The 27,182-nt window shown below is 44.0% G+C and overlaps 1 protein-coding gene across 1 annotated transcript in view; it reads left to right on the top strand.

Moving 5' to 3' along the window:
* The window catches only part of GNA14 (G protein subunit alpha 14), a 147,092-nt gene that overhangs the window by 68,573 nt on the left and 51,337 nt on the right, over positions 1 to 27,182 (top strand). The window contains exon 2 of the mRNA XM_008142060.3: positions 14,363 to 14,547. Within this exon, the coding sequence (XP_008140282.2) occupies positions 14,363 to 14,547 (185 nt within the window). The remainder of the gene's footprint in view (positions 1 to 14,362; positions 14,548 to 27,182) is intronic.

Here is a 27,182-nt window from a genome sequence, read left to right as displayed (position 1 = left end):
TCGAACCCGGGACCCTTCAGTCCGCAGGCCGATGCACTATCCACTGAGCCAAACCAGTTTCAGCTGAATATGCATATTTTTATTCTAAAAACTAATGCTAAAGTCTTGCCAAAGCATCTGTACTAATTTATTGTTCCCAACAGCAATGCATGAACATTTCAACTTCACACATTCACCAACATTTCATTATTATCTGACTTTAATTTTTACTAGTTGGGTGGATAAAAAGTATCACTTTCACATTTCCATTTTTTAAAAAAGTCAGCCACAAAAACATGTAATTCAAGCATAAGATTGTATCTTTAATTGCCAACGTGTAAATGAGATCCCAGTGTGGCTTCCAGCACAGGGTAATAAGCTCCATGTCTGAGAATTTAGAGCAGGATGCTTATAGTTTTCTGAAGATTTAGAAGGGAAAATAACGCAGCTCAGTTCTTCATTTTATATAAACGTAGACCTTGCAGCCAAAAGTCTCGTTGGAGAATGTTTTGACACAATTATCTTGGGGACCTGAATTTTTGTCAGTAAAGTATTAATAGTTATTGTCATTTTAGAATTCACATGAAATGGATAGCTTTAGTATTAGAATAGCCCACAGGATATGAAGCCCTGACACTGAGAACTGGGAGAAAGTAGGACAGACTGTATCTCTGCTCTTTGTGACAGTAAAACTCATACTAAAGTTTTAAAACATTTTAGCAAAAACTCTTAGTTTTAAACTTTGACAACTAATAGACATGATATCCTCATAACCAAAAGGGCATAAAATTTGGTTTACTTATTTATGTATAATTAATAAAAGTAAACACTCTATCCCTACTACCCAGTGATTACTATTATTAACATTTGTGACTATAACTTAAAAGTGTGTGTATGGGTGTGTGTGTGTGTGTGTGTGTGTGTCTGTGTGTGTATGCCTATGTGTATGCATATGCAGGCATAAAAACAATCCAGATCACTTTAACATAAAAGTAACACTAACACTTATTGCGTGTTTACTATGGGCTAAGCACTGGTCTAAGTGCTTATACTATAATCATTCCCATTTTCCAGAGGAGGCCATTGAGGTTCAAGGGTAGACATCAAATGAGTGGTAGACCTAGAATTTGAGCACAGGGAGTCTTCTTAATATTTAATATACTCCCTCCTGGCAAGCTGGGTTATATGCATGACTTTCTCATGTACTGTAACTAGAAACATCATCCCATGTCAGTTAGTACTCATCTGCATCAATTTCCTTGGCCATATAATATTTTTATGTATAAAGTCAACATAAGTAATTGATTTTACGGTGCATTTAATATTACTTATTTTTTTGCTCTTGTGTGTAATACTGTGATCACTATCCCATTACATACATCTTCAGCCACCTGAAATCCAACCATTTCTTTAGGTTACATATCCTAGAATTGGAATTTCTGGATGACATAATCACATTTTGAATGATGTTGATACAAACTGTCATATTATCCTTCCTACTGCTGTGCACAGGTACGGCAGGAATAAATTGGAATGGTTCTCTGTTTTCTAACACTGGAATTTGTCAGTTTTGCTCCTCTCATGGAAAAAAATACAATATCTCATCATTTTAATTTGTAATTTTTCATTATAGTGAGGCCAAATATTTTCCCTATGCCAACTTGTATTTTTTTGTGTGAAATGGATTTTTGTACTTTATGAGTTTTCTCTTCTATTGATCTTTTAAAAATCTATTTGCAATAGCTCTCTAAATGAAAAATATAAATTTTTTGTTACAATGGTTTTTTTTAAACCAAGCTAGATCTTTGTTTTTTCATGTTTTTAATGGTGTAGTTTACATCTTGTTATAGTAAAATAATCTTAATTTTCCCAATGCAATATTAGACAAATGTTCACTTTTACTTTCTTGAAGTATATTGATCATTTCAATTTTTTTTGCATGTAAATCTTTAACTCATCTAGGATTAATTTTGATCTGCCATACAGGTTTGCTTTTTTTTTTTTCTTCTATACAGTTAAAAATCTAGTCCCAGCACTGTTTATTGAGATGCCATTGATGAAAGTGGAAGGTGTGGTTGCTGGCACACAGTTTCTCAGTAAATAATTCTTGCCTTACTCTCTTCCTGTCTCTGTCTCTTGCATTGTCTTAGAAGCACAAAGTTAAGTGATCTTGCTGTATCCAAAATTGGTTTGGAGGAAGAGAAACAAAGAGCAGGACTAATAATTGAGATTGCACCATTTCATTAATGATAAATATTTATGCGGCTCCTATGAATGATGAATGAGAATTGTTAGCTTTCATAAAGCTAGTTTGGGATTTTGCTAGGCCTCTCTTCTTGGGACCTGCTTTTCCTGCAGGCCACATCATCACTAGGGAAATGGGAGATTTGCTCATCTCTCAATCTCTCAAAGCTGACACATGGCCTTCATTTTTCACTACTAATTCCCCACCAGAATAAGTCCCCCAAAACAAACATGTAAAGAAATAATCTCCCAGAATCTGGATATTATAGGTTCTTTCTATTTTATTTTAGAATGTTTTGGAAATAACTGACTGCTTGTGTGGCATTGTTTATATTAAGGCTTTATTGCAAAGACTGTCACTCCCAAATCGCTGCAGCTATTTTCTACCAGATAAGCCAAGACAACGAAAAGGATTGCTTTTTAAGAAAAACAAAGAGCACACACCATAACCCCATTTTCTTATTGTTTCTTGTTTTCCCAAAGATGCTGTTCAGATCCAGGAGACTAGTCCTTTTCCTCCACTTTCACTGTAATCTCTCCCATGGGGCTGGAATAGACCAGATTTTAGGAGCAGGGGAGTGTCCACGAAAGAGGGCTTCAGCTTCAGTCTGGAAGGAGCTTCAGTATCTGATGGCCTGGTGATTTAGGGCCACTTGAAAGTGTGAGTGTGTGTGTGTGTGTGTGTGTGTGTGTGTGTGTGTGTGTGTGTGTGTGTGTGTGTCTATGATGAGATTCCCAGTTGTTCTAGTCTCCTGACTAGTCTTCTGTCTACACATGTACTGCATGGAGGAAGGGGCCAGGCTGGGTGGACAGAGGGCCAGATATCACAGTCCACATGAGGAAAGTTAAAGACCCTGCTTATCTGCAGGACAGGGTTTTAATTGTAAATATAACAGTAGACGGGTGGAAATTGAATCCTTCAGGAATTCGAGGAGATTCAGAATGTGAAATAGAACGAGGAGGGAAAGAACAGCTAGAGAAGGTACATCAAACTGTGTCAAAGAGCATTAGCCAAGGATTCCTGATTTGGGTTCTGGTTGATTTGCAGGCACATTAAGTTCTGCATAAAGTATAATGAAAATTCTTAGCTCATCTGCCAAAGAGGTTGACTTTCCCCCCTAAGTCTATAATGGAATAAAATTCATCCACATGTGTTGGGGTGGGCAGGAGAGGACTAAGCAGACTGCATGGAAAGATTTACTGCTTTCATCAGGAAAATCAGAACTGAGTTTTCACTTCCTGCAGGATGTAAAGCAGGAATTAGACCCACACTATCATAATCAGAAAGAGAAAATATCAAATCTGATCCTGAGACCTAATGTAACTAAATTTCCAGTGTATGAGAGTGAATATGGAAGTGACCATTATATCAGCACACTGTAGACCATAACCAATCTTGTTTCTCCTGTGGACTGTCAGACTTCGGCAAAACCCTGCCAAAGCCATCTCGTTTCCATCACCCATTAGCGTTTGTTTGGCTTTCAAAGTGTAGATAATAGTTGGATTATAAGAGAATATACAAAGTGTGATTTAATGGCTACTTTGAAAATATTTTAAATGCATTTTAAGTAGTAGTGTCAAATTGATTCCACACTGTAGTGCCTAACTTACCAGTAAATGCATTTTATGATAACGCATGTGTTTGGAACCTAGATGTGCACTGTGATGATGGTACTTCAGGGTGGATATGGATTGAATGTGATCACATGACATCACTCCCAATTGTCCTGGGTCCAGAAACACTGGCTATCTCAGAAGGATCTTTGCATATGTGGCCAATAACGTGTACATTCTTCTGTGCTTTTGAAGTTTTCTCCAGTTCTTAAAAACCATGGGTGAAAACAGGTCCTCTCTGTTTTAGTCTGTCATCCTTTCAGCAAATAACTAAAAGTCAGATGTTTCTCTACTGGGTAGATCTATACCAAAATATACCAAAGCTAGGAAGACATGTCCTGGGTCAAAGTGAGAAATAAGAACATTTTGTTACTGAGATTGATCTCTTTAATTCTGAGTGCATATTGAGCCAGAGAGGCACTTAATTAACAAAGCCAAGGGCACTGGCAGGAATACAGACAGAAGCCCCTGGCTGGTGTCCCCTTGTCACCACCACCTCCCACCCACAATGCAAAGGGCTTTACATGCACTCAGGCCAACACATCCATGCTCTGTCCATACCCCTCGCAAACATCTGTGTCTTGGGTGCCCTTCGGGCCTCGGGATGTGCACACCGATGGGATGTTCGCCCTTAAGAGCATGGATTGGGGAAGGGCCCAGCGTGGGGCCATTGGGCAGTGAAATTCGAGGGTCTCAGGTACCTGGAGCATGGTCTTAAAGCTCGGAGAGGACAAGCACTGCAAGTGGTCACACTCCCGTGGCCCTGTGGCGTCACTGCCCCATTGGAGTGGAGAAAGATGAGCAAGCCAGAATGGGGTGGCACTGTGTCCAGCCCTGGAAAATGGCAATAATCACAGGATGTTGTCTCACTGGCCCTTTTGTTTTTAGCCCGCACACATTTGAATGTTTGTTCTGTGCAGATTGTTAGACTGGGTACTGTGGGAGGATGGAAAATACAAAGCTATTTTTTTTTCAAGGCTATTTTTAATGTAGTCGTGGGGGAGACTAAAGCTGAACTGAGGATAATTACAAGATAACTGACTAATAAGGGGAAATGGTTGGCTCAGAATTGTCAGGTAAGGGAATTTGGGGTGAAATGGAGTGAAGTGAAGGTCCTAGCTGGTGGGGGAGGGCCCGTTTCAGGGCCCTGGGGTTCTAGAAATCATGGAGTTCAGGGCTGGCAAAGCCATGTTGCCAGCAGGTACCACAAGTGTGTGACCGGACCTGGTATAAGACAATGGGGACTAGGGGGAGAATTGGGAGGATTTGTGTGGAATCAGCAAATTGGCAAATTCCAATTAAAAATAAAAATGCCGAACAATATCCTGGCCAAATAAAATGGGAATGGGGTCCCTGAGCCCAACTTTCTGGGGCTGTTGCTGATTAAATTAAACTGCCGTGGCCATGCTGATGTAGAAACTTAATTGCTCACCCACATTCACTCCTAAAAAAGTCACTTAAAAAATAAAAATATTTTGTAAAAAAATAAATATACTTTTATTGATTTCAGAGAGGAAGGGGGGGGGAGAGAGAGAGAGAAACATCAATGATGAGAAAGAATCATTGATCGGCTGCCTCCTGCATGCCCCCTACTGAGGATCAAGCCCACAACCCTTGTGTCCTTGACCGGAATTGAACCCGGAATCCTTCTGTCCACGGAGCCAAACCGGCTAGGACAAACCTTTTTATTTTTCAGTTACAGTCGACGTACCTTATTACATCAAAAGAGAGAGCTTATTTGTATTTTTTTTTCTTAAAACAACAGAATTTCTTATATATGTTTAATTACAGCCTTAGAAGAGACATCAAATTGGCTTTGGTGAAAGTTTTTTCCCCCCTATAAGTAGGTCACTGGAGATATAATTAATAGCGATAATAGCTATCTCATACACAGATTTCTTTTAGTTGAATGACCTCTTTTGAATGCATTTTTCCCACTGCCAGCAACAAAGCAGCTAGTCGGTTTCTGTTTTCAGATGGTTTTATAGTGAGGTCAAAAGTACATCCTCCAAATATAAGAAACATGTTAGCAACTCCCATAATTGTCTTACTGAAAAGCTGGGTTTCTTGTTAAGTTTGAGGTTATGGGTTTTCTTATCTTGGGCTGTATGTTTAAGTGGTAAATTAGAGTTGTAAGGCCAGAGGAGGCTGTAAAGTCTCTACCAACCCCAATTAGGCTGTTATACTGAGGGTGACAATATACTTTATCAGCCAAAGCAGAACACTTTTGAGAATAAAAAAAAAAAAGATACTATTAGTTATCTGAAGACAACAGGTATAAAGTAGGGGCTGGTCCTTGGCAACTGGAGGATATGGTCAGACTAGTCATTTAATCTACCCTGCAGAGAGGAGTCCAGCCACAAACAGAGAGAGAGAGAGAGAGAGAGAGAGAGAGAGAGAGAGAGCAGAGAGAACTTGAATAGGGCTGGACATTATTATTAGTCATCAATCACTAGATCATTTCTTAGAAATTAAATATAGTATATATTTAAAGAACTCTTTTCAATATCTGTAAGAGACACATTGAAAAATTCTTACCCAAAGCCTTGGATCTTAGTCATTCTGGAGCTCATGGTTCTGGGGATACTGACGTTCAAAGGGATCTTGGCCTGGAGGAAAGGAAACCAGGGAGTTGCGCTTCCCCACATGGGTGAAGATGTGTGCCCCAGAACCAGTGCCCAACATAGGCACTCGCTATATGCTCAGTAAATAATGATTGGAATGACCAAGCACATCCTGCATTGGATTGTGAACTCAGTGATTCACAGTTGTACAACAGAAAAGAGATTTCTTTCAGTGGATGAAGCCATAATGAAGACCATTTGATGAAAACTCAAGGGTTGAGTAGGCACAAACTTGTTTGTTGATTTTGGGGTTGAGAGGAGAATATAATTCATTTACTTTGGAACAGGCTCCCCCTGAATTGATATAGTAGGAAAGATTCCAGTTGATATGGTGGTGATTAGATGGGGAGTGCTAAGGAAAGTAGTATCAGGAAATTCTTCCAATATTCAGACATTTATTGAGCACCTGCTCTGTGACAGGTGTTGCCCAAGGTGCTGGGGTTCAAGGTAGAGAAGAGAGTTCCTGATCTAAGGGAAATCACAGACTAGTGAGAAGACATATAGACATCATGACAAAATCTATAATAATAAAAGCTTAATATGCTAATTAGACTGGATGTCCCTCTGGACGTCCTTCCAGGACGAAGCTGGGGCTGCAGCCCTGGGATCCAGACAGTTGCCATGGCTGGGAGGGAGGGATCGAGGCAGCCGTGGCTGCGAAGGCCTACTCTTGCACTGATTTCGTGCATCGGGCCTCTAGTGTAATAATAATGGTATGTAAAAATCTAGTAGTAACAGGGAGAAGAGAATGAGTCTTCTACCTGGGAATTCAGGAGGATTCGTGAAAAAAGCGATGATGGAGCTGTGTGATGAGTTGACCAGCAGGCCTACTGAGGTAGAGGAAGGAAAGCAAAGATCACATGGCTTGAATGTTAAGTGGTTGATGTAACCTTGCCAATATCTTGCTGTTACTTAAACTGGACTTTTCAAGGGTAAAGTCACATATTTTGGTTACAATGGTGGGCTGAAAAACAACATATACCTCTTTGTATGTCTACTTACATATAAGTAAAACTCACTTCGTATTCTGTTAGAATCATGAGAAGGACTTCAGGAGAATAATTTTTTAACTATCCAGAGTGGGTGGATGACAGTGCATGTATTTTTATGCTTCCTATAGTTTGGAATCCCCATGCTTTCATTCTTAACCTGAGCCTACATTTAATTGCACTAGTAGCTACCGTATTTTCTGGCGTATAAGACGACAGGGCGTATAAGATTTTCCTGGGTTAAAAAGTCGTTTTATACGCCGGAAAATACAGTAGTCCAACATATCTAATCCATTATATCTAATCACATCAATATAGTCCAATATACCGTATTTTCCGGCGTATAAAACGACTTTTTAACCCAGGAAAATCTTATACACCCAGTCGTCTTATACGCCGGAAAGTATGGTACTTTTGTTTAACATCTATTTTCCTTTCGATTTATCTTTGGGGAAAGGAGAGGATGGAGAGAAGAGTGGGCCGGGTACTTGCTGGTGTTTCAGCAAAATGCTTCAGTGTGTCAAATGGTACCTCTTCTCCTTGCCTGCACTTATTGAGGCTTAAGGATTTTAAGTCTATTACCTCTTTTTAGAGCTTCTTTTCCCTTAAGACATTTTTATTTGTTTACTAGTGTTTATCCTCTTTCTTTTCAACATGAACAAAATCAAACTGTTGGACAATCATAACTAGAATAAGAAAAAGTTCTGACTGTAGACTCATTCTTGTGTTAACCATTCTAGGCTATATTACTCCTCATATTCTTTTAAAGTTTGAGAGGCCAAAGTCTTACTAGTAGTGCCCTGGTGTTTTGACTTCCTGGTTCACACTTCTATAAGAATGGGTGAAATACTCATTTTTAGGAGTAGTAAACTGTGGAAGATTCTGAAACCATTTATGAAAATGCTTACTATTTGTCTTTTCGGAAAGTAAAACAAGTATAAGTCAGAGTCAGAGAGCAGAAAGTGATCTCATGACCTTCCTTACATGTAAGATGTGTTGTACAAATGAGTTGTACTTCTGAAGGAATCACTAATGTTTTAGCCATAAGCCATAGAGCTTATTGAAATAGTTTCCTCCTATCCTTTGTGCAGCTTATTCATTTTAAAGGAAAAGTAATTGATGTTCAAAGCTTTTTCCAAAATAAAGTTTTGTCACTAAGAAATACTTGAGTCTTAAGATTCTATATATTTTGCTACTTTTCTAGACTCTTATACAGATGAGCTATTGATGTAGAATGAGCAAACTTGTATAATTCTTTATAGAAGACTCAGTTGTAATGTTTGGCAAATAACAAAGATCTCTGGATGATGTGAGTATATAGAAGAGTTGCATATCAGTCAATTACAACTGCTTCCTGATGTAAAGCAGTTAGTACTCAGCTAAATATTTGTATTGGGTTTTTAAAAAGTATCACATTTATAGCAAGTTACAGAATATTTGATTGTATAGGTAATAGCTCAAATTAATTTAGAGTAAAAATTAGCCTTGTCTTGCATTTGAATTTTTAAATACACTTATGGCAAATATGAGAAGTACATTATTTTGTGTACTTCCAAATGGAAAAACAGTTATTCAAAAATTCTTTGTGCCGGCCAGTGTTGCTCAATGGTTGAGTGTTGACCTATGAACCAGAAGGTCACGGTTCAATTCCTGGTCAGGGCACATACCCAGGTTGGGCCGTGGATTCAATACCCAGTAGGGGACTGGCAGAAGGCAGCTAATCAATGATTCTCTCCCATTATTAATGTTTCTCTCCCTTCCTCTCTGAAATAAATAAAAAATAGATATTTAAAAAATTCTTTGTGAGAAAAAATTAACATGACCTTTGGGCTTTGCCTGATATCAGAAATTAACTTTGGACTTGAAAATAATTTCTTGATCAGCATAAGGTCTAAAGATGACAGAAAGTGGAGGGAAATACTTGGAATTGCTGCTATTGTTGGTTAGTCAATTAAGATGATTGTGCAGATCAATGAAACAAATAGATTGTCAAATATAAGACAGCATCTTTTGAATTTTGCTCCATTATTTTATGGTTACTTTTTAAAAAAATCTCATACTGTCTTTTGAGCCTTATCACTTAATTTTTCAGCTTTCTCTCGTTTCAAAAGCTTTGTAGTCACCGCTTTTGTTGAGAGAGCTGCCGTCAATCCTGTCTTCAGTTGTTTACAGTTCTGAGTTGCCTAGGACTGTGGTCGGCAAACTGCGGCTCTCGAGTCACATGCGGCTCTTTGGCCCCTTGAGTGTGGCTCTTCCACAAAATACCACGGCCTGGGTGAGTCTATTTTGAAGAAGTGGTGTTAGAAGAAGTTTAAGTTTAAAAAATTTGGCTCTCAAAAGAAATTTCAATCGTTGTACTGTTGCTATTTGGCTCTTTTGACTAATGAGTTTGCCGACCACTGGCCTAGGACATTGCTACTTCTTTTATGGTGAAAAATAGCACCTCCTCTGTTTGCAAGCACAGAAGCTGGGGAAGGTGATATGGTTGTGATGTGACACAGGGGCTGGGCAGAAGCAGGGCTGGCTGGAATAAGTAAATCATTATGGAGATTTAGAAATGTTTTTCCTCTGGAAATTGAAAACGGAGCTCACATGGGGATGTTTATTCATGCAGAAATGAAATTGCAACTTGGTATAAAAACCCATCAGCTAAACTGAAAGTATAAAACCTTGAGCATTCCAGTCCCAGGTAAATTATATTAGCAGAGGTGCCCCACAAGAACCCTGGAGAAGTGCTTCCTAACCAGTCCGTGAACTGGGTGCATCAAAACCCCTAGAGTGCCCTGGCTGGTGTGGCTCAGTTGGGTGAGCAGAGTCCCATACACCGAGAGGTTGCCAGTTCAATTCCCAGTCAGGGCACATGCCCGAGTTATAGGCTCAATTCCCAGTAGGGGTCATGCAGGAGGCAGTTGATTGATGTTTCTCTCATTGATATTCCTCCCTCCCTCCCTGTCCCTTCCTCTCTCTCTAAAAAAAAAATAAAAAAAATTGAAAATCAACAAACAAACAAACTCTGGAGTGCTGGTTACATTTATATATTCCCCGGCTCCTGCAAGGGCCAGTCAGGCTTGAACTGAGGCTTCCTAACCAGTCCGTGAACTGGGTGCATCAAAACCCCTAGAGTGCCCTGGCTGGTGTGGCTCAGTTGGGTGAGCAGAGTCCCATACACCGAGAGGTTGCCAGTTCAATTCCCAGTCAGGGCACATGCCCGAGTTATAGGCTCAATTCCCAGTAGGGGTCATGCAGGAGGCAGTTGATTGATGTTTCTCTCATCGATATTCCTCCCTCCCTCCCTGTCCCTTCCTCTCTCTCTAAAAAAAAATTAAAAAAAATTGAAAATCAACAAACAAACAAACTCTGGAGTGCTGGTTACATTTATATATTCCCCGGCTCCTGCAAGGGCCAGTCAGGCTTGAACTGAGGAGGAGCCTAGAATCTGCATTTTTATTGAGTATCCCTCCCTCCATTGGATTGCACTTATGTAGGTATCTCACCCATCCAGCTGGAATAACAAAACACCACAGACTGGTTATTCATCAGAACCCAACCTTGATGGCACCTGACTTCCAACTTCCAACCTCCAGACAGCGAGACATAAACAGCAGAAAATTGCTTCTCACATTCTGGAAGCTGGAAGTTGGAGGTCAGGTGCCATCAAGGTTGGGTTGTGATAAGCACTCCCTTCCACATTGCAGACTTTTCCTTGTATCGTCACACGATAGAAGGGACAAGGGAGCACTCTGGGTTCCCTTCTATAAGGGCACTAATCCCATTCGTGAGGGTTCCACCCTTATGACCTAATCACCACCCAAAGGCCCTTAGTACCATCACTTTGGGTATTAGGTTTTCAATTCATTAGGTTGAATTTGGGGGTGCGGGGAACACAGACATTCTGACCATAGCAGCAGTGAATCACTTGGAATTTTCTCCAATGTTGGCCAGATTCTCTTGTAAATCAGTATATTTAGAATAACAAGTTCCGAGACTACAGCACTCACAGTGCAGAAGCTCTCACTGTGTGGGGTGGCTGCTGCCCAGCATCAGCTAGAAGTTAGAGGGAGCTGAGCAAAATCCCTCTCAGCCCTCCAGCTTAAAGATTTCAAAAGGAATTAACTCATCTATCTCCACTACCAGGAAACCCTGATATGGAACCAGAGCCTGCCTCCCCAGGTGGCTGGCACTGGGTCCTAAGTGTCATCAGAAAGGGCAGGTGGCAGGGTGCCTGCTTCTGGATGAGGTAGCTTTGCATACTCAGATTTATCCAATCAATGCTGGGCCTCCCCTGAGCCAGGAAGGCCCACTCATCCTATTGCTTTCCACAACAGTAATCATTCTAGTCATCTTAGTCAACAAATATCCATTCACGAATATGTATTAGGTTTCTACTATGTGCTATTTCAGGCTCCAATGATTCCAGGGAACAAGAGAAATAGGATCCTGGCTTGTGGGCCACCTCAGTGTATCCAGATCTCTTCTAAGCCCACTGGTCTCACAGATCATTTAGGCCATGTGACCAATATGCAGAATTGTGTTCTTATTTTTATTCTGATTTACATTTTGTTCTGCTCAGTGTTCTAACACTGAGCTAGAAAACAATGACGTCTCGCAGATGGTTTAGAACACATCCCCCGCCACTGAAGATGGCTCTGCCCATCTAAGAAGCCTTCTCAGCTGTTGGCCTTGGCCCTCAGCGAGGCGGGCTTTGCTGAGGATTATAGGTAAACTTGAGAACAATTGGCTTTCTGTGTAGATGTCCTTGGGCTATCACTTGGAAGGGATTTATTTTGCTTTGGCCTCTGTTCCCTCCTGGCTCCTAAAAAAAAAAAAAAGCAGCTTTTTTTTTTTCTTCCTTCATGAGCCTTTCTGTGTATTTAAAATTAAGCTGTCATATTGCTTTCTCAAACCTCAGAGCGAGTTTAGAATTGTAGTGTGAAGCCATTTTGTTGGCCCTTTTACAATGACATGAGTTCCAACCCTCAGTTTTTTCTGGGTGAGGTCATAGGTAGATTCAAGTAGCCTCCGGGGGAAGTTCCTTTAAGGATGGGATGTAGAAGGGTAAAGAGGACACTAATTCATGTGTACTGTTTTCCAAACTATGATATCTAGATCACTGGTGCTAGACAAGATGTTTTTAGTTGGAATTTCACTGAAGTCTTATTTACTTACTGATAATATATTTAATTTGATTAATCATGGCAGATGATAACTGGTTTTTCATTTGTGACATACATGTTTCCTTTTATAACAAGCTTATTTAAATAAAAAATCCAAAAATATTGAATTACCACACAGGTGGTATATGAATATGGTAAACAGCACAAGGTAGGTACACAGATGACAGAGTTTGGGGAAACACTGATGCCAAGAGCCAAGTGTCTTCTAGGCCACCCCAGACCTGCCAGGCCAAAGTGCACACCCGTCACCCACAGAGAGCAGGAAGCTGGTGGAGGCGAGCTTTACCTAAAATAGCCACACTCTATGGGTATATGCCAACCACACAGAGTAGCAAGCTGTGTGTGCAGCTTAATCGCTTATTGAGCCTCTACTCTGGGATAGGAAATCAGTTTAAGGGGCTGGGGGTCCAGAGGATCCCGGCAGAGCTTTACAGGGAGAGACTCAGGAGAGCACCTCAGTCTTACTTGAGAAGCACATTGGACCAGCCAGGACGAACTTGCTGATTTTGTTAAAGAGGACAGTGCGGTAGGATGATGCTAAGCAAGAATGTCAAATGGAGCAGGCTTTTCATGAAAGCGTACAAGTACTTACAACCATTGTTGTTCTTTTCCGCTGCAAATACAAAAGCCATGAAGCAAAAAGTAAATGGAGAAGAGCCATTAGCCTTATTTATATTTGGAACAGAATCTAGAAACAAAATTGTAATTATATTCTTTTCCTCATCTGTGTTTAACAGCAAAAGTCCTTCTGGGCTGTGGTCCTCTCTACCCGCACCCTTCCCTCCCCCATTCTCTCATTAAGAGGCCCTTAGTAAGCTGACAGCAGGGGTCACCAATCAAAAGCTGCTCCCAGGTTTCGGGCTCACATAGCCTGCCTCTCTGGAGGAGCCCTCACCAGCATGTTGATTTGTGGGGGAGTGGAGGAGAAAGTCCTCATAAAAAGACAAGAAACAGAGTAGAGCGGACCCGTGCTACCGACCCAAACCATACATTCTAATGCATAATTAGGTGGGCTGTAAAAGCTAAGTCACCTAATCCTCCAGCCACCAATACTTTTCATTCTAAAAGTCATATCCTGTCCTTTTTCTTTCACTTGTAACAGAATAAATGATTATACTCAAGGTCCAGGTGTTGAGTTTTTGTTTAGAACCAGTGAGGAAACTCAACTCAGATCCTCAGCTTGACTTTATTGGTCCCCATGGTCCCGGTCCCAGCCGTCATTGCAGAGAGACCCTCGTCTCCGCCCCTCTCCCTTCATGCCCCACCTGCTGCTGGAACCATCTCATTTAGAACAGCTCTGAGGACTTAGGGGAAGGGATATAGGGGAGCAATTCCCTGGGGCCTAAATAGTGTTAATCACGAGAGCTGATGTTTAGGATTATTCCAAGTGACACAGATACTTATGTGTTCTTAATAAATTCGTGTGTGCGCGCGCATGTGTGTGTGTGTGTGTGTGTGTGTGTGTGTGTGAGAGAGAGTAGAGAGAGAGAGAGAGAGAGACTGAGACTACTTGATGAATGAATTGATTCATCGATTGATTTAAAGCCTTCTAAAGCACAGGGTAAAGACTGCTCTGCCCAGGATTTAGGATGGTACTACCCTACATCAACATTCAACAAGCCATTTCCAAGTTCATCCCCGTCAGCCCATTAATCATGATATGGACCAACACGGCCAGGACGTCGTATCTTTCTTTTGAAGACTGCTGACTGGGTTTCTCACTTGTTTTGTCTATTAGGAACTGGTGAAAGTGGCAAAAGCACCTTTATCAAGCAAATGAGAATTATCCATGGGTCTGGTTACAGCGATGAAGACAGAAAGGGATTCACGAAGCTGGTTTACCAAAACATATTCACCGCCATGCAAGCCATGATCAAAGCCATGGACACCCTGAGGATACAGTACATGTGTGAGCAGAATAAGGTACAGCGCTTGCGGGGCGTTGCCCTGTTTGTGATTGTGTGCTTTCCTTCTCTGGTCAGCAGATGTTTCTGAACAAAAGGATTTACTGGGTGTTTTGGTCAGAGGCCAAAAGAAGCTCTTGAGCTCCAACTCCAGAGAAGCGTGATGAATGTGGTTGGCCCTGTGGTCTTATGTATGCTGAAGTTCTAGCACGGCAATAGTGTGGGGCTACCCCTGTGCAGGGATTCAGAAATGTGGGCAGTTGTTTAGTTTGCTTATTTCAGGCACTGAGAGCAGGAAGGCATGTGCATTTTCTCCTTCAGCTAAGATACCCGGTTAGTTTTTCAGTGGAGCAACGGAGACCTTGGGTTTCTAAGGGCCAACTTTCTAAAGAATTCCCAGTCTTAAAAAATATGTTCACTAATGCCCTGCAAACTACTCAGAGAAAGCAGTGGGTTTTGTTTGTTTATTTTGGGAGCTAGCCCTTCTTGGGAGTTAAGTGATAGCTTATGTGAGTGATGCTTATATCCTAGCCAGCAGCGGGCTCTGATAAAGTAATGGTATCAGCTCTCATTGGCTTTCGTATCACCACTGGTCATTTAAAACACAAATCTGTGTAAGACCATGGGGAATAATGAGGCAGGAAGGTGGGAGGAGGAGACAAATAAAATTTTATATGGTATATTGGAATGCAAATTCATTGGACAATACTATGTCTGAGTTCATTAGGAATCTGGATTAGAAATAGAGTTTATTTAAAATCATACCAAATTACTACATGACGTGATGATAAAAAGAAAAATTCTGTCTAAGATGAGTCTCTTGTGGGTCTATTAAAAAGAAACATAGCTGCTAAAAGGCCAGAATTGAGTGGATAGATCCCAAGGACAGCTTTATCATGAACTGGTGGCACCTGGGTTCATCTATGCTTTATATATATAATATACAAATACTTTCAAAGCAATCAGTCTGAACTTTTTATTTCTCAGTGACTGGATTACATAGAAAAACACAGCATGCACCAAATCTGGTGCCAAGTAATGTGAGAGGGGCATACCGAGCCATTGGAAGATTCTGGAAGTGACTCCGGTGATTCTTTTGCACATTGGTTTTGAGTATACGCTTTCGATAGATATTTTTAACCTGTTCCGTTCTTTTTTAATCTCCCTGTACAAGGTATTTTAAAAATTAGGCCATCTGTGAAAATATAGGGTCCAAAGAGGTATGTCAGGAATGTTCTTGTGGTTTAGTTAATCTATTTTTTTTTTCTGTTCTAAAATGTATTTGGTTTCTCGGTCATAGTAGGGTGACTGGGGAAAGCTTGGAATTTAGGGGTGGATTGGTAAACAGACCTATTGGGAAGAAAATGCTTAAGTGTATATCAGTTCTGCTTACCTTGGCAACATGTTTGTAAAACCCAATCAGACTTAGTAATCAAGGTCTCTGGGCTTTTGCTTTGTTTTGTTTTCCCTCAAGGTCTTCTGGTGCTACTCTGAGTTTATGTTTTGAACAAAAAGGTTTTTGGGGTTTGACATTCTACCACTTTCTCCTTTTCTCTCTTTTAAAAAAAATTTATCTTTATTGTTGAAGTATTACATATGTCCCCTTTGGTTTTTATTTTATTTTTTTCTCATTGACCTCCTACATCCCACACCGCCCCTCCCAGCCCTTCATCACACTATTGTCTGTAGTCTTATGCATGTAAGTTTCCTGGTTAATCTCTGCCCACCCACCCACCCCCACCTTACTTCAGAAATTCATCAGCCTTTCCCATGCTTCTATGTCTCTGGATCTATTTTGTTCATCAGTTTATTTTGTTCATTAGATTCCACGTATGAGTGAGATCATGTGATACTTATCTTTCTCTGTCTGCCTTATTTCGCTTAGCATAATACTCTCTGGGTCTATCCATGCTGTTGCAAATGGAAAGGAAGGAACTTTCCTCTTGATCGTAATTCTTTTTCACCAGGCCATGTCCACCTGCCCAGTAATCTGTTAGTTTCCCACCGCTGCTGTAACAAAGGACCTCAAACTGGGTGGCTTAGAAGAGAAATTTATGTGGCAACAGGTCTGAAGGCTGGAAGTCCAGAAGCCCGAAATTAAGGTTGATTGGTTCAACGGGAGACTGTGAGGGAAACTCTGTTCCATGCTTGTCTCCTGGCCTCTGGTCCTTGCTGGCCACTTTGGTGTCCTTTCCAGTCTCTGCCTATCTTCACAGAGTTCTCCCTATGTGTGTGTCTGTGTTCTGTCCATGTCCAAATTTTCTTCTTATAAGGATGCCAGTCATTGGATGTAACTGGATTACATCTACAAAGATAATTACTTTCTGAGGTTGAGGTTTGCATGAATTTCAGAGGGATGCTAATCAAATCAGCAGCGTCTGCCCCATTCATATCCATCCCACAAGCAAAATATATTTCCCCTATTCCAATAATACTCAAAGTCTTAATCCATTCCAGCATCAACTCTGTCTCATAGCTAATGTAAATATCAATTCACAAGGCCCTAAATCTCATCATTTAAATCATGTAAATCAGGTATGGGTGTATGTCAGTTATATGGTATATTGGAACATGGATTCTGGATTTGGTCCATTCTGGAGTAGAATTCCTCTCCTTCCACAGACCTATGAAACTAGGGAGCAAGTCCTGTGTCCCCTTCACTTACGTATCTGGCTCTATGTTTAATGCCTCCTTTCTTTCTGCTTCAAGTACCTACTTTCATGCCTCATAAACTTCCTCTTAACCCTCGGACATATGCCTGGGATGAACCACATGCTGAAATGGCCTAAGGAAAAGCAAAAGATTGAGTGGAAAGAACATTGGATGGGTTCCTAAAAATCTGGGCTCTCCTCATGGCTCCCCTGTGGGCCTCAGGCAGGAGTCAGCAAACTTTTTTCTGTAAAAGGCCAGAGAGGAAATATTTTTGGCTTTGAGGGCTATACAGTCTCTCTGGCAACTGTCCGACTCAGCCATTGTAGTGCAAAAGCAGCCATTGGCCATGCATAAACAAAGGAATGGGACTCGCTTGTAAACTCTATTGGCAAAATGTAAAAGCCTCTCTTAACTCATGGTCCAGACAAAAACAGGCCACAAGTAGATTAAGTCCATGGGCTGTAGGTGCCCACCCTAGTCCTAGGGGAAGCCATAAAACATCTCTGGTCTTTGCATTTCTCCACCTGGTCAATGCAGCCCACACATGCTCTGTCTACTTCATAAGCCAACATGGGCAAACGGAAGTGCTTTGCAAATTAAACGGCACTCAAGAAATATAAGGTTATTATTGGGGCAAGTTCAAAAGCCAAAAATGCACTCATTGTTTAGGTCATTTTCATCCATTCCTTCTCTATTATTTTCTGAATAATTTTCTCTGTGGGCTAAAACTGATGACTAAACATGGAACTATAGCTAAGTACCATACTCATTTAAGTCATAAAATGATAAAATTAGTGTTCACTTGAAACAGTTGATTAGTGAAGACAGGTTGAACAAAGTCTTCCTTAGCTTTCATTTTTAGTGGTGTATTCCTTCCCTCAGTAATTCTTTGCCAAGGATTTCATTGGATTATCCTTTTGTTTTTTGAGCTGGGAACACTTTCTTAACAGTATGTGTAAGGAAATGAAGAGTGATTTTTTAAAATTTTAAATGTTTGCAGGATTATTGCTCAGCTAGGTTGTTGAAAATCTTTGCCTATTACAGACAGGCTGCTTATGAAAGAAAAATTATCAGAAAGTTAGTTCAGCGTTTGTTTTTTAACCAACATATTTTTTCCAATTAAGATTAAGCCTTGCCCTGGCTACTGTTGCTCAGTGGTAGAGCGCCGGCTCACAGGTTCGATTCCCAGTCAAAGGCGTGTATCTGGGTTGCAGGTTTAATTCCTTGTGGGAGCCAACCAATCGATGTGTCTCTCTCACATTGATGTTTCTCTCTCTCTCTCTCCCCCTCCCTCCCTTCCACTCTCTCTAAAAATTAATGGAAAAATATCCTAGGATAATGATTAACAAAACAAAACAAAAGTAGAGCCTTGAAGAATGTTTTCTTCTATTTTGCCGGCTTTTATTTGTAAAGAAATGATTCATATGTGTTTGTTGATAAGCCTTACTTATGAGTGTCTCTCAGTGCTGTATGAGCACATTAGATCTTACGACTTCTTGAATAAATATTACAAAGGCATGTGCTCAGTGGCAAGGCTCCTACATTTGAGTTAGCTTATAACTCATGCTCACTAGTGATGATTTCATTGAAGTCCGAAGAGCCTCATATTTTTGCTGTTTGTAGTATCTCCAACTTGGAAAATTCTCATTCTAGACCTGTCCTAGAAGCAAATCTTTCTGATCCCCTTAAAGGTTCTGCGGAATCTTCCTGGATGATTTAGATGCAGAATTTCCCAAGGGCAAAGGACAGCCTGCCCGACTTCTCAAAAGCCTTCTACCTCTGTATTCAGTGGGCCCTAGAAAAAAAGAATTAGGTTTATGGGCTCTTGGGCAGCAGCCCCCATAAAGATGCTTTTAGGATCTCTTTATGATACCGCGGTCACGTCATATTTGCATATGTTACACAAATTTAATTGCAAAGGCTCCTCACAAAAACATTGTTAAAAGGAAAGTTAATAATTAAACAATTATTTGCCTACCCTTCCACCGCAAGTACCTAATTTAGAATTCAATGTTTCTACAAGTGTTGAAAGTATTACAAATGTCCCTTTCTTCCACCAAAGGTATTTTTATCTATTGAGACGGTAGCTTACCAAGTGTAAAACTTAAACATCAAATATCCACCTTTACAATTAAGCAATAAAGTCTAGTATTTATGGGACAGGATCACAGAGGATGACATTTTTTAACACCCAAGAGAGCTCTGATAATGTCCCATCTGTGTATACATGACTTTTCCAGCTCAACTGTTCATTCTCAGGAAGCAAAAGGCTGAAGCTCCGGAAGGTCTATTAAACACTCATGTGAGGAAACTGGGGCCCAGTGAAGTGAAAGGAGTCAATGGATGTCACTTTCTGTCGAAGAGTTTCTCAGGGCTCCACGTATTTTAAGACACTCTTCTTTTCTAATTTTGTAAACATCTGTTTGAATGTATCTTTCAGTCTTACTTCCTCATCCAATTTGAAAAGTCAGATTCTGCAAGAGCCCCTGGGAATAGGGAGGCCCATGTTCAGATGTTGGCGGGAGCCCAGGGTGCTGGTCCTCTGGCAGATGCTCAACTCGGGCTCTTTCTTCCCGTGCCCCATTGGATGGTGAAGTCGTGTGGTACATTTTTCTCCTTACTAAGAACTCAGAGTACCAGCTAGTGGCACAATAGCAACCACAAGTTATCCACCAACATCCTAGGCTGGAGCGTTTTTATTCCACTTGTTCTCTGATCAATCAGTGTTCACGGTAGTGTAAAAGTTGCTCTAATCAGAGCTTGAGATGTAAGGTTTTGGAAAATGGCAAAAACAATGTAAAGGAGAAAGAACCGGTTTTCTCCTTAATCATTATCAGAAGTAAATCTGACCACCCACTCCCACTGAGCCTGATTTGAGAGAGAGGAAGTTACTTGACCATTGAAATATTAATTTCTTCCCCTACCTCAAGGCTAGCACATCCTACCACATCCAAAGAAATGCTTTTAAAAATCTGGCAAAAGGGGGAAATTTCACAAAGTTACAGACAGTCCAGAAACTAGTGTGACCGTCAGTCTATGTGAACATCTATCCATCTGTTCCACATATGTGAAATGATTGCCTTGAGTCTTTTAAATTCCATCCTATTTTGCTGCTATCTTAAAATGTAATGGGGAACATGTGAAAGACCCTCATGATTCAAAGCTCTTTAATAAAAGCTAGAATCATAATTAATGATGCTAGTAAAGTTCTTGTGAGATCTGAAGTCCTTCACAGTTTGCTTTCTCCTCCTGGTAAAGCTGGGCTCTCATTTTCTGAAGGTAGAGAGGTAACAGGTGTGTCAGTCCTGCTCTGTGTCCCCCCTTGGCCCAGTCCCCCTTAGCCTTGCCTGCTCTGAACACCTAGTTACCTCACTGACTTGTGCCAAGGGGTAAATTACCCTCCAGATTTGTTTTGGAATCCTGCCAAGGGAATCATGTATTCATCTGGTATTATTGAATTTAAAGGCAGAGTTTCTCATTAATTGGTTAGCTCTGCAATAGTATCCTCGGCAAAACATTCTAGAAAGCATCCTTTCTGTAGTTAAAGTTTTTTTAAAAAGCTGGGGACTCAAATGGGATACAGCAACTAATCCAACAGAAACAAATTGTTAAATGTGTGTGTGTGTGTGTGTGTGTGTGTGTGTGTGTCTGCGTGTCTGCCTTTGCACACAAGATGGGTGTGTTTATCAGTAAATCTATCAGTAAATTTTAAGAGTAAAAGCCATATTCATTAGAAACCAGAAAAATAAGCTTTCCTTTTTTCTTTTCATTGACACTTCTTTTTGGAAGCTTAAATGTTGTCATGGAGCTCTGAGACATTGTATCTCATATACTTCATCTTGATTTATGACACTTAAAACTCTGTCATGTTTAATTAAGAATTATCTAAATTAATGTGAAATAGCTTTCACATTGGTACTATGCTTTGTATTTCCCCTAAATTAAAATATTTTGGCACTTTCCTATTTGTAATTAGAAGTAAAATTTTGTTTTGAGTTCACCATTTACAAGATCTGGTTAGGAAATGGTTTGCTTTTGTGTGTGACTGTGTAACTTATTAAGGGTAGAAATACCTAGAAAGTTTGTCTAGATTCTCTTTTAGAAATAAAAGACACTTCAAGTCTTCTAATAATTTGAATAATTAAGGTGGAAATAGTTGCAAAAAGGTCGAGGGTGATAGGAATGAGTCTGCTGGTATTTTAGCCTCTAGGCTCTCTGCCTTCTTTTTATTTATTGATGAGAGAGAGAGAGAGAGAGAGAGAGAGAGAGAGAGAGAGAGAGAGAGAGAGAGAGGAGAGAGAGAGAGAGAGAGAGAGAGAGAGAGAGAGAGAGAGAGAGAAGAGAGAGAGAGAGAAGAGAGAGAGAGAGAGAGAGAGAGAGAGAGAGACTGAAAGGTCCGTGAAGGCCAAGGACATCTAGCTTTTATGCACCTTTGACATGGATGCAGGTAATTTGCCAAAAGCCTATCTACTGAAGAGCCAACTTCTGGGACAAAAGAATCTGATTTTTTAAAAATGAACCCAACAGGTGATCTGAGGGCCACCTGTGGCCTTTCCTGAACCTGCTCTGACATACTCTCCGGCCTCCTCTGCCCTCCCTATTGGACTGTGGTTCTGGCACAGCGCGTGCCTCTCTGTTTGCTCATATGTCTCATTTGTTTGAATATCCTGGCACCCATTCCCTCTGCCAGCTTCATCTGTTTATCTTGAATAAGGCGTCCAGGACTGTAGCAGACTTTCTGTGACAACCTCCAACCTCTGTGGGGTTAGGCACTCTTCCCAGTGTACCTATAATACCTCGCATGGAGCATATTACATTGTAATTCTTTATGCATCGCTCCCACCTCAGACCAGGAGTTCTTTGAGATTGGAACTCATGCCCTGGTCCTCTCTGTACCCTTGTGGGCTCCATAATTGTTAGTGAAGTAACATTCAAACCTTGTGTGAAAATAACATCCTAAATTCAAAGCTGCCCGAGGGCTTTGTGCCGGGGTGATAGCCACAATCTTGGAGGATCCCTAAGCTGTTCTTTCACTTGATACGTGTTTGTTTTCTTACCTTTGGGATTGTGACACCAGGCAAAAAGGAACAGAGAGTCTACAGGGCCATGTTTTTCTTTTTCCAAAGAAACATTTGGCAATTGGAACTACTGCTTCTGAGATGCAAGATAAGCAGGAAGCCTGGCATAGTCATGGGGCTCAGAAGCGGTGGAGGAAGCATGGGGTTGGCCGGATCAGCTCTTGGGATGTGCTTGGTGAGCAGCTAATGCCCTGTGCAAGTTAAGTCAGCGGTGATGACTCTTCCTAGGCTGAGTCACTGGGCGGCTGCTTTGGAATCACACGGGAGCAAAAAAAAAAAAAAAAATGGGGCTCTAAGGAAGAATGGCTGGCTTATTAGCTAGAAGAGAGACTCAATGAATTGTGTTACAACTCAGCAATCTAGTTGTAAAATAATTGAGAAATAAGTCAAAGAAGTAAGGCACATGGTGACCAAAATATCATGTTTGCTTGTCTAAAGCTAAGGGTGGAGAATGTGGCTTATAACTAAGTCCTGTGACCTTTCGAATGAATTCTTAGAATGTGACAGACTTACCCATGAAGTCACTATCGGGTCAGGAAGACCCCAGGCCTCACCCACAGGGGCAGGGCTCTAATAGCACAGACAGGGTTGCGGGGCAGAGGTCAGAGTGTTGCTCAGCTGACATGCCTCCACTTGGAGAGTGTTATGTGTCACCTGGGTCATAGCACTTATCCCAAGCCATCTCTGCCCATGCCTAAGGGCAGGCACTAAGGTGAGTGTGAATCAGTGTCAGGCTTTTCTGAAGAGAAATCATTGTATCCTCAGCAGTTCTTCAGTGTGGATACTGTCAGTATGTGGAAACTGAGGCTGATTGGGGTTAAGGCACCTGGGAAACTGAACCCAGCTGCCTGACTTCCCAGGCCCAGCTGTTAACACCTGTGCTTCATGTTTCTCGAGGGGGAGGATGAGGCATGTGTAGTGGGAGGTCTTAGATCTTCCTTTAACAGTTGGATTATAAAAACAGTAAATTATATGAAAAGAGGACTCTCTTTCTCAAAATCTCGGTTCCTGGCCACTTTCAAATAATTACTTTCTCCCTGGCTGGGCTTCAACCTGCTCACACAACTGTCGGTGTTATCTCTATCAATATTTACACACACAAGTCATGCAATTAAAAACCCCAGAAATATCAGGATTGTGCATCTGCTGGATGAAGTTTGAGGATTAAAGAGCTTTCTTTTAAGTGGATTTGAAACAGTTGCATGGAGAATATTTTTAATTTTTTTATTTCCCTGGAGGAGAGAAATAAACAAGCCAGAGATGATTTTGAATTTATTTTGCAAATTGAAACAAACAAAACATGGCAGTGACCTTTTTTTTTTTTTTTTTTTTTTTTTTTTTTAATTTTTTTTTTTTTTTAATTTCTTTATTGATCAAGGTGTCACATATTTGTCCTCATCCCCCCATTCCCATCCCACCCCTCTCCCCACGCATGCCCCAATCCCCTGTTGAACTTAACCGTTGGATAGGCTTATATGCATGCATACAGGTCCTTTGGTTGAACTCTCCCTCTCCCCCCACCCTCCCCCTCCCCTCCCCTATCCTCCCTCTGAGGCCCGATCGTCCGATCGATGCCTCCTTGCTTCTGGTTCTGTTCTTGTTCCTCAGTCTATGTTGTTCATCATTTCCCCTAGATGAGCGAGATCATATGTCACTAGATATATACTAATAAGAACTGAATGTGAGACGAGCAATAATAGTTATGCTGACAGGCAATGAATCAATCTGTAGCGAGCTTCCCCCTGGACCAACAGTTCTTTTGAGACCCAATTTCAATGTCCAGTAGTTCCTTATGTGTACATGTCAGCACTGACCCCTCAGCTCTGGATGTGGACAAATGGTGGTAATGGAGGTCCGACTCCCTCTGGTTTGGTCTCGGCCGAACCCAGGGGCACGGCGTCACCCGGACTAAGGGGCACGTGGCCTCACCCATACCAAAGGGGCGCGTGGTCTCACCCGGGCCTGGGACCCAGCCTCACCCGGATGGATCCAGGGGCGCACGGCCTCACCCGGACCCAGAATCTGGCTTCACCCGTACCCAGGGACGCTTGGCCTCTCCCAGACCCAGGGGCACGTGGCCTCACCCGGGCTTAGTTGCACAAGGCCTCACCTGGATCCAGGGACACATGGTCTCTCCCGGACCCAGGGACGCTTGGCCTCTCCCAGACCCAGGGCCACTTGGGCTCACCCGGGCCTAGGTGCACAAGGCCTCATCCGGATCCAGGGACACATGGTCGCACCCGGACCCAGGGACGCTTGGCCTCTCCCAGACCCAGGGCCACTTGGGCTCACCCGGGCCTAGGTGCACGAGGCCTCACCCGGATCCAGGGACACATGGTCTCACCCGGACCCAGGGACGCTTGGCCTCTCCCAGACCCAGGGCCACTTGGGCTCACCCGGGCCTAGGTGCACGAGGCCTCACCCGGATCCAGGGACACATGGTCTCACCCGGACCCAGGGACGCTTGGCCTCTCCCAGACCCAGGGCCACTTGGGCTCACCCGGGCCTAGGTGCACGAGGCCTCACCCGGATCCAGGGACACATGGTCTCACCCGGATCCAGGGACGCTTGGCCTCTCCCAGACCCAGGGCCACTTGGGCTCACCCGGGCCTAGGTGCACGAGGCCTCACCCGGATCCAGGGACACATGGTCTCACCCGGATCCAGGGACGCTTGGCCTCTCCCAGACCCAGGGCCACTTGGGCTCACCCGGGCCTAGGTGCACGAGGCCTCACCCGGATCCAGGGACACATGGTCTCACCCGGATCCAGGGACGCTTGGCCTCTCCCAGACCCAGGGCCACTTGGGCTCACCCGGGCCTAGGTGCACGAGGCCTCACCCGGATCCAGGGACACATGGTCTCACCCGGATCCAGGGACGCTTGGCCTCTCCCAGACCCAGGGCCACTTGGGCTCACCCGGGCCTAGGTGCACGAGGCCTCACCCGGATCCAGGGACACATGGTCTCACCCGGACCCAGGGACGCTTGGCCTCTCCCAGACCCAGGGCCACTTGGGCTCACCCGGGCCTAGGTGCACGAGGCCTCACCCGGATCCAGGGACACATGGTCTCACCCGGATCCAGGGACAATTGGCCTCTCCCAGACCCAGGGCCACTTGGGCTCACCCGGGCCTAGGTGCACGAGGCCTCACCCGGATCCAGGGACACATGGTCTCACCCGGACCCAGGGACGCTTGGCCTCTCCCAGACCCAGGGCCACTTGGGCTCACCCGGGCCTAGGTGCACGAGGCCTCACCCGGATCCAGGGACACATGGTCTCACCCGGATCCAGGGACGCTTGGCCTCTCCCAGACCCAGGGCCACTTGGGCTCACCCGGGCCTAGGTGCACGAGGCCTCACCCGGATCCAGGGACACATGGTCTCACCCGGACCCAGGGACGCTTGGCCTCTCCCAGACCCAGGGCCACTTGGGCTCACCCGGGCCTAGGTGCATGAGGCCTCACCCGGATCCAGGGACACATGGTCTCACCCGGATCCAGGGACGCTTGGCCTCTCCCAGACCCAGGGCCACTTGGGCTCACCCGGGCCTAGGTGCACGAGACCTCACCTGGATCCAGGGACACATGGTCTCACCCGGATCCAGGGACGCTTGGCCTCTCCCAGACCCAGGGCCACTTGGGCTCACCCGGGCCTAGGTGCACGAGGCCTCACCCGGATCCAGGGACACATGGTCTCACCCGGATCCAGGGACGCTTGGCCTCTCCCAGACCCAGGGCCACTTGGGCTCACCCGGGCCTAGGTGCACGAGGCCTCACCCGGATCCAGGGACGCTTGGCCTCTCCCAGACCCAGGGCCACTTGGGCTCACCCGGGCCTAGGTGCACGAGGCCTCACCCGGATCCAGGGACACATGGTCTCACCCGGACCCAGGGACGCTTGGCCTCTCCCAGACCCAGGGCCACTTGGGCTCACCCGGGCCTAGGTGCACGAGGCCTCACCCGGATCTAGGGACACATGGTCTCACCCGGATCCAGGGACGCTTGGCCTCTCCCAGACCCAGGGCCACTTGGGCTCACCCGGGCCTAGGTGCACGAGGCCTCACCCGGATCCAGGGACACATGGTCTCACCCGGATCCAGGGACGCTTGGCCTCTCAGACCCCGGGGCACGTGACCTCACCCATGCCTAGGTGCACGAGGTCTCACCCGGATCCAGGGACACACGGTCTCACCCGGACCCAGGGACGCTTGGCCTCCCCCTGACCCAGGGGCACGTGGCCTCGCCCGGGCCTAGGCGCACGAGGCCTCACCCGGATCCAGGGACTCACGGTCTCACCCGGACCCAGGGACGCCTGGCCTCCCCCTGACCCAGGGGCACGCGGCCCCACCCGGGCCTAGGTGCACGAGGCCCCACCCGGATCCAGGGACACATGGTCTCGCCCGGACCTAGGGGTGCGTGGCCTCTCTCAGACCCAGGGGCACGTGGCCTCACCTGGACCTAGGTGCACGAAGCCACCCAGACCCAGGGGCGCGTTACCTCTCTCAGACCCCTGGTCGCGTGGTCTCACCCGGATCCAGGGGCTCACGGCCTCACCCGTACTCGGGACCCAGCCTTACCCGGATCCAGGGGCCCACGGCCTCACCCGGACCCAGGGTTCAGATTCGCCCGGACCCAGGGGCACATGCCCTCACCCGAACCCGGAATCCAGCTTCACCTGGACCCAGGGGCGCGTGGCCTCACCCAAACCCAGGGGCGTGAGGCCTCACCTAGACCCAGAGGCGTGTGACCACATCTGAGCCCAGAGGCTCGCAGGCTCGGCTGGACTCGGGTCTCAGCGGGATTTCGTCTTCTTGATCCCAATTCCTGTTGGTCAATTCCCTCTCAGCAATTCCTTCGGTCATTTTCTCAGAGCTCCAGGGCGGCTGCCGCAGATCTCGTTGGGCGGCGGGCTCGGCAAGGCTCTGGTG

Source organism: Eptesicus fuscus, chromosome 15 (genome assembly GCF_027574615.1).
Source record: "Eptesicus fuscus isolate TK198812 chromosome 15, DD_ASM_mEF_20220401, whole genome shotgun sequence".
NCBI classification, from domain to species: Eukaryota; Metazoa; Chordata; class Mammalia; order Chiroptera; family Vespertilionidae; genus Eptesicus; species Eptesicus fuscus.
Note: the sequence above shows the minus strand (reverse complement) of the source record. Positions and strands in the feature narration are given on the sequence as shown.